This window comes from Toxotes jaculatrix, chromosome 15, assembly GCF_017976425.1.
Source record: "Toxotes jaculatrix isolate fToxJac2 chromosome 15, fToxJac2.pri, whole genome shotgun sequence".
Lineage (NCBI taxonomy): Eukaryota > Metazoa > Chordata > Actinopteri > Toxotidae > Toxotes > Toxotes jaculatrix.
In genome coordinates, this window is record NC_054408.1 from 20886091 (window position 1) to 20900077 (window position 13987).

At 40.3% G+C, this 13987-nt stretch overlaps 1 protein-coding gene across 9 annotated transcripts in view; it reads right to left on the reverse strand.

Annotated features, from left to right (window-relative positions):
- The window catches only part of obsl1b (obscurin like cytoskeletal adaptor 1b), a 33758-nt gene extending 23317 nt beyond the window's left edge, over positions 1 to 10441 (reverse strand). For 5 of the 9 annotated variants that reach the window (XM_041056869.1, XM_041056868.1, XM_041056867.1 and 2 more), the window contains exons 1-9: positions 10131 to 10441; positions 7483 to 8601; positions 5886 to 6155; positions 4972 to 5232; positions 4541 to 4852; positions 4167 to 4433; positions 3669 to 3944; positions 3204 to 3479; positions 2668 to 2943 (exon numbers count right to left, since the gene is read on the reverse strand). In XM_041056869.1, the coding sequence (XP_040912803.1) occupies positions 2668 to 2943; positions 3204 to 3479; positions 3669 to 3944; positions 4167 to 4433; positions 4541 to 4852; positions 4972 to 5232; positions 5886 to 6155; positions 7483 to 8497 (2953 nt within the window). In that variant the 5' untranslated portion in view covers positions 8498 to 8601; positions 10131 to 10441. The remainder of the gene's footprint in view (positions 1 to 2667; positions 2944 to 3203; positions 3480 to 3668; positions 3945 to 4166; positions 4434 to 4540; positions 4853 to 4971; positions 5233 to 5885; positions 6156 to 7482; positions 8602 to 10130) is intronic. The other 4 variants (XM_041056870.1, XM_041056866.1, XM_041056865.1 and 1 more) reach the window with 3 other exon arrangements.
- Positions 10442 to 13987: the final 3546 nt, after the last annotated feature.

Consider the following 13987-nt stretch of genomic DNA (forward strand, 5'->3'; position numbering starts at 1 on the left):
AGTTGGCATGTGCCTGGAATGGTCTTCATATGTCTGAGTATCTCCTCTCTTGCCACCGATGATGCCAGAATTGTATTTTGAGGGCATGCGGGTAGCCTCAACAGGATAAGCCTCTTCGGTGGACTTGTTCTTCTCTTGGTCAGAAGAGAGCCTTGGCGATGCAACTATAAGCATTGTGATGTACACAGAGAAAGGTTTTCAGTGGTTGATGGCGTCAACACTTCTTCTCATAACAGAATTTTACATCAGTGTGGGTTAGCATGGAGTTATGGGATAATCCATTGCAAAGACAAACAAGAAAGTCGACCAGGTTTGGTCTGAGATTGAGCTCCTATATTTCCCCTTTCAACTGACTCCTTGTATTGTTTTACCATCAATCTCTGCACTAACACCTTAAAAACCTAAAATGTACATTAATTTTCTTCTCTTTGATAAGAGTTCGTTGTCATTGCAACGGGGAGAGGTTCGGGGCAGCAATGTGAATGAGAGGATCTGGTGATGAATAAGACATAAGATGGACTTAAAGAGTTGTAAGCTGCTTGTTACAAGCAAAGATGGCTGTTAAAATGAAGAATGACTTGACAAACATAACATATATGTTAGTATGAGGAGCAGCTACACAGCTACTAAACAGCCACATATTTCATTAAGAGCCAAAAACTGCAGGAAATGACGTGAGACTTGGGATGACAATGTGACAAAAAGCTGTTTTCTTAAAAACAAAACAAACAAAAACCAAAAAAAAAAATACAGATGCCTCAGATGACTGAGCTTACAATAGAATACACCACTGTTGTTAATGGCATTTATGTGCTGGGTTAACATGGATGACTGATGTTGAAATATATCAAATCACCTTTGACTTCCACAGTGTATTGGGCAGATGCATCAGCTATCTCACCAATCTCATCACCATAGTGACACTGCTCTGCTGTTTGGACAAAGCCAAAAAGAAAACAATGAGCTGGGTGATAGCTTCATGTATGTATCTAAGTTCTTGATTCTTAATTGTGCAGGTACATTGTGGAACACCACCTTTCATGTCCACATTTAGCTGTGCATCGCCAGATGTTTCACAGCCGAACCTCTCGTCACCAGACAAGTCATGTGACTGGAGGGACAAGGCTTTGCTGCTGCTCTGTGATTCACAGTCAGCTTCCCTTTTTGGGTAGATCTGGGTTCCATCTTTGTACCAGCAGGCTTTGGCAATGGGATCTGAAATCTCAAACTGCTGAACAATTGGGCAGTGCTCTTCAGCAGACTTGGTCTTCTCAACATCAGGACCAAGCAGATATGTTGGTGGTGGCACTACAGACAATCATTGGGGGATAATTTCAGTGTACATTGCCCTAGATATTAGAAAAATGACTTAAAAGAGATGCTGTCACGGATATTAGCTCTGCATTGTAACAACAAGAAGAGGACAGACTAAAAGCTACATAAAGAGTTAGTCATAATTGACAAAGAAACACGTACAAAAAAAAAATCACCTTGAGTTTTTACTATCAATTGGGCAACATCATCTGCTGTGGCACAATAGTATGCTCCAGAGTTTGAAGGATGAGTAGGTTCAATAACAAGGGTCTTCTTGATGCCTCCCATTTCAAAATCTGACTCTGTATTAGAATCATGTTCTTTATCCCTCTGCCATGACACCTGGACAGCAGGGTCTGAGGTTTCACATGTTGGTTCATTGGAGCAGGTTGCCTCAAGCGTCTGCGTCTCCACAACGTCTGGTGAGGGTGACAATGGCAACATTGGAGCTAAAGATGATGATTCATATTATAATTGTGGACTCAACAGTGTATATTTAGACTGTTATTAAGAAAGGGGTTATAGGTTCAGCTTCCCCAAACAGACGAACTAATCTGTTATATCTCAGACGAAAAAAGTCACATTTTCAAGGATTACACTGATATTTTCATTTTGTCAGTAGACATTAATTTTACCAAACAGAAACAGTTACAACTTACACACAAAACACCACTTAAACACAGACAGACAGATATGCATATCGTAAATGTTAGTTGCATTGAGTCTCCAGGAAGCTCTAGTATTTGCTCCAAGATTCAAAAATTTGATCACCTTTAATATCCACAGTGAAGTGAATAGTGCCATCAGAAGTTTCACAGCTGTATAGCCCTGAGTGCATGAGCTCAGCAGACGGGATAACGAGTCTCCTCAACGTGCCATTACTTTGTATATCCCAACCATTCTGCGGGAAGAGCCTTACACCATCTTTATACCAGCAGACAGGCACAGTGGAGTCTGCAACCTCACATTCCAGCTCCAAAGCTTTGCCTGCTTCGAGTGACTTGGCTCTCTCAACGTCAAAGATAGTAGAGTACGTCACTGGTAAAGCTAGCATTGGGAATTCAGGACAGCTAAATAAAATCAAGACTGTGGAAATGGATACCTTGCAAAAATGTAACTGCTGAGCAGAAGATGAAAGGGCTTTGGAGACTTTAAACTCAGGGAGAGCCACAGCAGCCACAAAACAAATGATCATAAATAGTAATCACCTGGTGTGTTAACAGTTCTTTAAGCGTATGTGCATGAAACAGTCCTTCAAACCACATAGAGTAGAAGCAGAGATTATTAGTGGCGTCTAGAAAGAGGAGATGGGGTTACAGTATAAACGCACAAGATAAAAAAGTGTAAAGTCACCTTTGATCTCCACTTGAAACTCCATGGTATCATCCTGTGTGGTGCATCTGTACACACCAGAGTGGCACAGCTCTGCAGACTGAACAATTAATGTCCTTGTGTTGCCCTCTGAGTGGATTTCTATGGTAGAGTTTGAAATGAGCTGCATTTCATCCTTGTACCAGCAAACGTGGGCCTCGGGATCTGATACCACACACTGGAGTACAACAGGGCAGCCTGCTTCGATCGACTTGGTCCTCATTTCTTCAGGAATTGCTGAGAACTTCACAGGTGGAGCTATAGATATGTTCAGATCTCATGTCAACCTTAAATCAACCTCATGCCAGCCGTTTAGATTATTCATCATGAGCTGTCTACTGACAACTAAACTGCTAACATGCTGTAAGGCAATGAAAAAAAAGGTGACAGCTTAACTGCACTTTTAATAAATGTTAAGAAGAAAGGCAACAGACAACACACAAGGGTGTCATAAGTTAGTTGCTTTGCTGAGGAGGAGCTTGTTAATGTTTCACATCACTTAAGATAAAACAAATCACCTTTGATGTCCACATTGAACGTGATGGTGTCACCCTTTGTCTTGCAGCAGTATAACCCAGAGTGGAAAAATTCTGCTGAATGCACAATCAGTTTTCTCGCCAAGCCATCAGTTAGAATATCTACTCCATTTTGAGGATGGAGCTTTGACCCATCTTTGTACCAGTGCACCTGGGCAGAGGGATCTGAGAGCTCACATTGTAAAACAATGGGGCAGCCTGTATGGACGGTTTTGTTCCTCTCAGCGTCTGGAATTGCTGAAAACCTCACAGGTGGGGCTATGGATATTTAGATATTTTACTGGATCATTAAATTGTAAAGATTACATGTTTTGATAAGTCAGACTTTAAAAGAGGACTAATTACATTTTCTTAACAACAAAGATAAGAAAAAGGGATCAGCATGATAATAAAGATGGTTAGTTTCTGTAAAAGACACCGGTATTGTAAGAAACTCGCTCCACTCACCCTCTACTTCCACATTGAACCTGATGACATCATCAATGGCATCACAGCAATACACTCCTGAATGTGAGAACTCTGCTGATTGGATGACAATTCTTCTCATGGTGCCCTCTGATTGGATATGAAGACCCTCCATTGTTTGTAATTCCACCCCATTCTTGTACCAGTGCACTGGAGCTGCAGGGTCTGACAGCTCACAGTAGAGCACAATGGGGTTTCCAATTTCTACAAATTTGTTTCGATCCATTTCTGACAGTGGTGAAAACTTGACAAGAGGAGCTGCAAATATTAGAAAAACAATGAGAATTTCCATTTGGTCATTTGGTCAAAGCATAATGAACTGTGGGATACAGTTGCTTCATTTCACTAACGTGTCATTGTGTTTTTGTTAAAAGTTTGCCTTACCTAATTCCAGAAAAAAAGCAAAAGAAACAAACAGAAAGACAAAAAGGCCGATCAAGACACATACTCAAGCAAACTATGACAGTGACCTGTACATACCTTGAATATACAGTGCTGCAGAGTCCCGGATGCCGTAGGCAATAAACGTAATCTCAGCTCCATTGTCTGTATCACGTACTCCTCGGATGCGAAGAGACTGGTGTGTTCTTGACCGACGCATGGAAAAACGTTCATCCTCCTGAAGCTGAGTACCATTTAAGAACCATGTACCAATAACTGAAGCAGAGAGCTCAATAGAGAAGATGGCATCTTGTCCCTCAGGCACCAAGGCATCCTGTAAGGGAGCTTGTATCCTAGCCACTGGAACTACAAAAGAAAATCAGTTTGTACATGAATTAACAAGCAATGTCGTCAACCATCTTGAGTTTTAAGCAGAGAGAAAAGCACAGTTGTTTCAGTACAACTGAACTTACCCAGGTGAACAGCTCTAGGGAATTCAACATTGTTGCTCTTTCCATATTTATTTACACTGCAAATGCGGAATCGATAATCAGCCTCACATGGTACACTGTCACCAAGGATCTCCACAGAGGTTGCGGTGTCGGTGGTCAGGCACTGTAGCCACTCCTGTGAGCCAGTGCCCACTTCCTGTCGCTCAAGCACGTATCCAGATGGAGGGTTCTTTCGTGAATCCTGAGCAGGAACCCACGACAGAAGAGCAGCATTGGCACGCTCTGTGTTGATCTGCACACCCACTGGACAACTGGGAGGACAATGCCTGGCCGCTGAAATAAGAAAAGTTCATCAAGCATCAGCATCCCTTTGGCTGGAATAACTGATACATGTTGATTAGTTTCAACATGTAATTTCAACGGTAGCTAATTAATCTTAAGTAAAACCCTACCTTTCACTCTGAGCTGAGAGGAAGTCTTGGATCTGCCTACAAGAAAAGTCACCAGGCCAGAGTCTTGGGGCATTGTATTGACGAAAACCAGAATGTGAGTTCGACCAAAGGACTTAAGAATGGTCTGATGGGTTTCACGCAGCTCTGTGCCATCTTTGTACCAGTGTATGTCCATCTCTTCTTTTTCCACTTCAACACAAAAGGCAGCATTTTCACCTTCCAAGACATCCACTTTTCTTGGAAGCTTTCGCACAATTGTACCTGCAAGGGGACACTTGAGTAAGGGATTGTAAAGCAGTTTAACTGGAAAAGGGTTATGATTATCTAATGAACAACAAGCCCTAAAAATTCCATCACCAAATATGCCAACATGCGGTCCAGAATATCTCATTTTCTGACATGATGCCCGGGTGGATAACATCATTTGTCAGTGCCTTCCAAAAGAAATCATTAATGTACAAATAAAACCATCTTCTGATCTGTGCTGACACTGCAATGGTTTATGCTAGGGTAGGTTTGGGTGCTAAATAAACTTTAAGTTTAGAGATTGATCATGTTTTGGCTTAAAATAACTTAATTAAGGTTATTATCCCTTGTCATGGTTAAATTAAAAACTACTTGCTTAAGGATGAACAATTGCAGTCTTGGTTAAAAGAACCAATGTTGACTATTGGTAGGAAATGACAACTGAACAGCGGTCTCCATTATCGAAGTCCAACATTTTGGTGCTCTGTACAGCACCTTTCATGGCTCTGTAACTGTGGCAGACTATTTCCTCCTTTGTCCCTGGGGGGACAAGAGCTGTAATTTTGTCATTTACACACATGTGCATAGTCTGTATACAAAACCATACTATCAATTTATCATGTGAATCACTTTGCATATATGTATGCATTGTATTGTGTTTGATTTACCTTTTACAGCTACCTCTGCAATGCTTCTGCCCCCATCGGGCATCTCACAGAGGTAAATCCCATCATCGTCAACTCCAATGTCACGGATAGTTAATCGCCTTTTTGTTCCCCACTCCTCCATTCCATATTTGGCCCCCGGCTGTAGTCGTCTATCCTCCAGGTACCATGTGATGGGAACAGAGTCCTCTGGAACTTCACACTCAAGAACAGCCAAATCTCGTTCCCATACTTCTAGATCAATGAGAGGCTGTTTGAACCGCACAGGTGGCTCTGGGACCCAAGGAGGAGGAAGAACACCAGTTTGATTAAGCCTGTATAACTTCTTCTAATGTAGTAAAAAACAAGCTTGTGGTATTTGTAGATGCTTCTGTCTATCAAATGACATTAGTGTCACTTTATGAGTATAAATTCTTCAGGCAAGTCAGCCCTACAAAAACTACATCATCTATGTACTCCTAGTAAACACTGTAAATTGAAATATATTTAGCAGTAAATTCCAGTGAAGCAAACAAGATGAGCAAAATCATGAGACAAGTGGCTTATTTAGTTGAGGAATGGAAAGGTCATTAACACATCAGGGTGTTAGATGGGAAATAAACTGTTTGTAACTGATACCATCAGACAGTACCAGACAGTTGTAAACAAAAGAATGTGGACTATATTTAGTATTCTGTGTGCAAAGCTCTTTATTTCCTTATCTTGTTGTTTTAACAAATCAAATCAAATTAAACACACAGACAACTGGTGAGATACATTCACAATCTTCCATTTAAAAGACCTTTAAATTTACCCTTGTGCTACCCCTAACCATTAATCTTATGTCAGTGTTATTTTCTCTGTCTCTGACCGATACAGTACAATACTTTATGTTGGTGCCATGAGTTTGGACTTCTCTGGGCCATGTGAGAAATACGATCCCCTTCCCAAAGATTTCGATCACATGGACGCCTCCCTAGACCTTTCACAAGCTAAGTGACTTTGCAGACATCTCACTGCTGCTGGAGTCCACCTCAAGCTGATGAACTTTGCCTGTTTGGATATTTCTCAGGTCAAATTTCAGATCATTAATACATTTCATTAATCCTCCAGTGAATCCATGACTGAAGTCCTTTTAATGTAGCTGGCGTCAAATAATTTGATTACTAATTATATTTGCAGCTCACAGGCCTGCTGATCTGTCCTTTTATGAATTTAACGGACTGATAATTCGATGTAATGTTATATATGTGACATTTACTTGACTAAACTGGATCTTTAAAGCAAAGCCTTTTCAGGAAAATCAAAGAGGGCAAATATTAACAATATGGAAGTTTTTGCCTTGTGTTATTTTTTAAACTTCATAAACATGTTAGTAAGTTTTCTGTAAAATGAAGCATCTCTGGCCTTACCCCAATAAATGACCTCAGATTTTGGAGATATCACCCTGACATCATCGTAATATCAAATGAATAGAAATGTGATCACGCCACACACCACACCCTCCCTCACTCCAAGCACCTAAGGCTAGAACTGAGACTGCATTCACTCTCAAAGCCATTCCTAACTTTCTTTACACTTTACAAAATTAAAAAAGCCACTGAAAATGGTCTTGACTTACCCTTTACGGAGAGGTGTACGGCACTGAGGGTTTGTCCTGCAGTATTTGATGCAGCACAAACATAAACTCCATTATCCTTCTGCTTACAGTACAGAACTTTAAGCGTGAAGTATCCTTCCCTGTCCTCATATAACAAATAACGCCTTCCAGACAGTATCAGCCTGCCGTCTTTCCTCCAAATTATTTCTGGTTTGGGTTTACCAGTCACAAAGCAGCGGAATTTGGCATGTTTGCCCTCTGTCACTGCAAACATTTTTACTTTAGTTGACTTGGTCATGGTGTCGTCTTTGAGTCGGTTTGTCACTTGCCTACCACTCCTCTGTTTTCCCTGGTGGGCTTTCCAGTGGCCATTTGTGTAGCCATTACGATTTCCTTCTTCCTCATGTCCTGGGCCTGCATCGACAAGCAACACAGCTCCTGCCAACGATTCCCCAAACTCATTCCTGGCTTTGCATGTATACACACCACCATCTGGTGCACGAGTCTTAAAGATTTTGAGCTGGAACCATCCACCGTCCTGGTAGCCCACACTGAAATGTGTGCTTTCAAATATTTCATTGAGTTTCCTGCCATCCTTCTCCCAGACAACCTCTGGTCGTGGGTTTCCCCATAGCTTACAAGAGAAGACAGCATCTTCCCCACGACCCGCGCGAGTGGAGAGGGGCTTGATGAGGAATCGTGGCTTATTTTCCTCTCGTAGCTCCATCTCTTGTGCTTCACCTTCCACTTTCAGTGTGGCCGCTGCATATGTTTCCCCAATGCTGTTCTTTGCTTTGCATATGTACTGGCCACTATCTTCTGTGGTCACAGCTGAAATTATGAGATTGTAAACATTTCCATCCTCAAAGACCCTATATCGTCCTTCTGGGTCAATCTTTTCATTGTTTCGCTCCCAGATAACTGCAGGCCTTGGGTCGCCACCAATTTGACACTTCAGGACTGCATCAGTCCCACTTTGTACCACCACAGGTCTTGGATAGGCCAAAAAACGTGGTGCACCACCAAACACATCCATTTCTGCTTCCTTGCTACCTTCACTTCACCTTAAGCAGTCCAGGAGAGCAAGAAATGGTATTTATTCTCTGGAATAAGATGGTCCAACTTCTGCACTGCAAAGTTCTAAAAAAAAAAAAAAAAGGAAGAACAGATGAATTACTTTGATATCAAACAGCTTGTGTGTTTCAGATAATACATGTATGTAGTAAAAGTAATTTATTCTAACGTTTTAGCCACATCATTCCACCTCATATGAAATAACTATATAAAATCATACTTTTCACCTTCCTGTAATAAGGAAATGAACCCATATATTTTGGAAAGGAAAACAAAACTTCTATCATTCCAACATTCAGCCCCGCCCCTTTTACATGCATGCGTTTAAGCACGAACGGATGGTGTGATTATTAGGGCTAATTGAATTAGATCTGTCTGCATGAGAGAAAAACAGCCTAGCAGTGACGGGGGAACAACCTAGCCCTATTGCAACAGCAGCCACAACACATAGCCAGTACAGCTGGTGCTGTATTTCAATGGGAAAGTGCTTAATATAGCACTCCCTAAATAAAGACCTGCGAGGGAGTGTGTGTCAGGTATCACAAAGACAGCTCTGAAACCCGCGTGCTCACACAAACACTGGCCGAAATCATAGTCTGCTCACCCAAGAGACCTTGCAGTCAAAATATGCTGAGCCCCTATCACACCCTTTGTCGACAGCTCTGATAGGGAATTCTTGCTTTAAATGTAACTATAAAAATCTTTTTTTTCTGTTATATTCCTAAATAAATATCAGTTGGGCTATCCTAGAAATTTTGTTTACGCTAGAGTTTGGAATTCCCTCTCTCCCATTGAAAATTATGTTGCCCTTTTGACCGTTTGTGTAATTTTATCCTTTGCCTATCTCTTAAACCTTTCCTTGATGAGCTTTTGAACTTGACAAAATATATTTATTAACTGAATTAAACCTCAGTCCTCTTGGACAAAGGAAACAAAGCGTCAGGTCTCAAAGAAGACAATGTCAGGATAGTACTTTTGAAGCCACCAAGTTGTCCATAATAATGTCACTCATGCTTCATTTTAAAGGATAGTCTCAACTGAAAGATTTTACATCAACATATCAGTGCTAAAATCATAAAAAAAGTCCAACCTGTCATTGCCAAATACTGAAGCTGTATTATTTTCACCTCTCAAATCCTTATGTGAGATGCATGCTGACTAAAAAACAGAGATAAAAAAGAGGTATATTTTTCCCCTAAAATTAGGTTAAAATGAATCTGGTCAAAATAGTGATGAAAAGGAGAGACTGTAAAATAGCCAATTTGATTTGTTAGCAATTAATTTTCTAAATGTAAAATTCAACTAAACATTGATCCAAAAATATTTTGTATACTACTTATACTACTTATACATGTAATAATTTATTACATGATAAAAGTCGGTGTTTCCATAAATGTTAAAAGTTGCATAAATATTATTTTTTGCATTGCAAAATGTTTTATTAACACAGTTTGGAGATTGTGTTGAAAGAGTCTTCAGTATTCCCTCCGGAGGTTTAAAGAGAGGAGATTAACCCCTGTGTTTACTCGTCTGATTTAATTGGAATGACCCCTGCCCCTTGTGAAGCTGTGCTGTGTACCCCTCGTATGACCTACCTCGCTTCAGTCGCCAGGAACGACCGTCAACATACATTCCGCACTTGCAATCTTGCTTCGAGCTGAGGAGCAATGCCACCCGTCTCCTGAAGGCTGAGTAATGTCCCAAGCTGACTTCAGATTCAAACACATGCTCTCCTCAGAGGTCCCAGGTTCCACTCCAGTACACGTTTGTAACGGTCTGTCCCGTAGGACGCAGAGAAAACTGAACTTCAGTATCCACACCAGTTTCCCGTTTAACAACTTCAGAGTGGTCCCCCAATCTCTGTGTCGTTCAGGCCTTAGACACCCCAAGTGTCATTGTTCGTGGAATACCGTTAAATGCTTTTGCAGCTGCTGCTGTCCCCTAAAAATACTGGCTGCCTCGATGACAGCAGTGAGGATAAGTCAGGCACTTCCATTCACTTGCCAGCAGGGGCTAAAGATAGTTCAGGTGGCCAGTGTAGGGGGGACTGCTTTGCTTACTTGAGGCTTTGCAATAAAAATCTAAAAAGAGGAGCAAGCTTCAGGTCTCTAAATATTTTAAGGCTCACCTTCATTAAATTAACCATATTTGTTTCATTTTTCTTTTTTCTTTTACAGCAGACACTGTCACACGGTTTGCCGACAGTAACAAAGCAACTGTTATTTGTATCAGAAATTATAGCTTATAAGTTAGACTCGGAAAGATCCACCTTTTGGTGCATTCTCATTTGACTGGTAAATATTAACAGATACTAAACAATTAATAGAAAAAAAAAAGCTGGTGGTTATGCTGGTGATGTTTTTTAGTTCTTAAACACTACATATATATGTATATATATATATATATATATATATATATATATAGAACTACCTTAACAAAACACAAAAACAGAAGGAGTCATAACTTTACAAACTTGATACAAAACAGAAAAAGACACACACACACACACACACACACCATCGACTGACATAATGTAATTATAAGGTATGCTGTAGTCAATTCCAATGTTAATGAGGCAGAATGAAGGCAAGTCCAGAGCAGTCCACCATGTCTAAGGCTGGATGCCATATGTTAATGTATCCCTCAACACTGTCATGAAGGGTGTAGGTCAACTTTTCCAGAGGGAGTATTCTCAGTACCCATATATGAGTATTCCAATCAATTTAGCTTTAGCTGCCAAAACACACTGAAGAGGTGATAGCTCCAAGTCACATCCAGTCAAGATAACCTCATCTTTCACTTCTCTCCAAAATTTTTGGCTGGGCGGCAACAGCGAGACCCTGAACGCCAGTGTCTGTCGCTTAAAAAAATTCATCATCAGTAAATCCTGACAGCAATGGCAATGCTCTCTTCTACAGAAAGTAGCTAATGTTTTATTTAAATTCATCAAAAAAAAGCCTTGGAATTGAGCCTGGCTACATCTGTAGGGGATGAAACAACCCAGAATATGTGTACAGGAGCTGTGTGCAGCTGCATGTCCTGATGCCCTCATCACTTACCATATTTTATCTGTTACCATGTGTGTGTCTTCTTCCAGGTTCGTGCTTGGTACGGGAACAAGGAAAGTGTGATGCAAGCTGAAATTACTGCTTTGCATGTGTACATCATCTCACCCATTACTGTCCATGCTACCAGAGGTCTCAGCCAAGACAAGGTATCTTGAACACAAATATAGCATTTTCAACCATGATAACGTGTTGATGTCCACATTTAACATTTGTCAGTATCGGAATACGGAGACCATCTTCATTCCATGCAAATGCAGTACTTTAGGTTTGGGATCTCACCTCACTGGCGAGATCCAGTAAAGACGTGCATGTGTTGCTAAGTGCCGTGAAGGTTGCACTCGTCCTTACTGGCTGTTAAGCTGGCTTCAAAAATACACATTCACTTGTTTCGGTTAGCATAGGTGTGCAGTTAGCGTCTGAATTGTCAGTCTCACTTGCAACTCACTATCTATATTACTATGCAACCGAGTGCATCACTCAACAAAAATGGCAAAACCTCACTAACACAAAATGTGGCATAATCAGACTCAAATTAAGGTTTTATTTAATTCAAACATCCATGTGCCAGAGCAGTTGTCGAGATATTATCAATCAAAATGTTCCGGTAAAAACTGAAGTTTCACCAAAATCTTAATAAATGAAACTGAAACAGAAAGAACTTACTGTTTAATTCATGTCTGTTATGGTCATTTTTGGAACTGTAGCTGTTTTAGATTTCACCTTTTCCTTGTTGGAATTAGCTATTTTATGCATCATAATATTAAATTATTATTTTTCCACTGCTGCAGTGAAAAGTAGTAAACAGCTGAGTTTTAATTTGGCCAATTAGTTTATTTACAGAATGTATATGTGTGGGTAATGTGTGTAACTAAAACTCCAAACTTGCTTTAATGCTACTGTGCTCTGCCCAGTATCTATGGTTAATGCTGAGTAACTTTACTTTGTTCTTTTATTAGGAGCCAGTAGACAGTATCTGATCTAGTGTCTTGTGGAAGTGAAAGGATTGGACAGCACGTGGGCCTGGGTGTTTTCAGTGTGTGGTGTGATTGTGAGACCTGGCCTCAGCATGGGCCACATTGTTTCTTCAGCTGTTTAGTGGCTCCACGGCCCCACAGTCCCTCCTGCCTGATTTCAGCTGTTGGAAGTAATCTGATATAACTCAGACTCCTGTGGCTGGTTATGAAACGCTTTGTGCCTACAACTGAGTTCAATGGTTATGTTATTTGAACTCAAACGTCCTGAACTGGAAAAAAATCAATATGCAGAAACATTGTCTCGCTATCAGATCTGGGTGAGTGAGTGAGTTTTTAAGTATGAGTACATTTTGACATTTTGAAAAGATTGGGGTTTATAAAATGTCAAGTAATGTTTTCACGACTATGATATTTATTGATATGGCAAATTTCAGTCTATTTCCTTTGAAGAGGTCTATACTGTTCTACAGGACAAACACTGAAAACACTGAGATTTTTTTTTTAAACATTTACTTTTTTAGCTAAATACCTCAAAAGTCATGCACATTGAGAATACTTTCTGCCTTTGTCTGCCTGTTTTGTGTACAACACTCATTTTAGTTAAACCACTTTACAGCTGGAGTGGAAATACAGTGGAAAACAAACTTGGGCCAAACTGTCAACTAACATCACAAGACCAGTAAATCACTGGACTAGAAAAGGGTGTGAAGCTTTTAAATCTGAACAGTGCTGACAGGATCAGCAGAACAGCCACCTGCTTACAAACACTGATTCATCAACAGTGACTCTGTCGAGAAAAGACGGTTAATTTTGGCCCTCAGGATCTGGACTGTGGTTCACTCAGGATGGACCATTAATCAGTAGAGTCTATTGCAGGTCATGACCTAACATGGATGGGAACAATAGCCATGTCAAGTTGTGTTTTACGTATTGATTACTAAGAACCCCACCCTTGTCATGTGAGCTGGTATGTACATATGGGAAAGTGAATCACTTATTCTTTGAAGTGCTGTTGTGAATAAATCATTCTCAGAAGACACATTACTTTATATGTTACACCCATGTGCAATGTGCTCCTCAAAAACACAAGAGTTTACAGATTTTCTTAAACTGTTGTGCATATAAAACTCTTTAAATTGTTATTATAGGTAACATTGTAAGGCTTCTATTTGAAAGCCTACAAAAATACTTAGAAGCGTAAAAGCACCATAAATTCTTGGTACAATCTCAGGGCTTAACCCTTTATGGCAAATTGTAAACACATTTCTGTGCTTCAAACTCCTTTTGAAGTGAAACTCAACCCATGTCCTGCAGTTCACTGTAATTACAATGTAGACTCAGGAGTTTTTAAGGGATACCACTGTGGTCAAATAACCCATCAAATATCAAATAATCCGTAAGTCAGGAAAA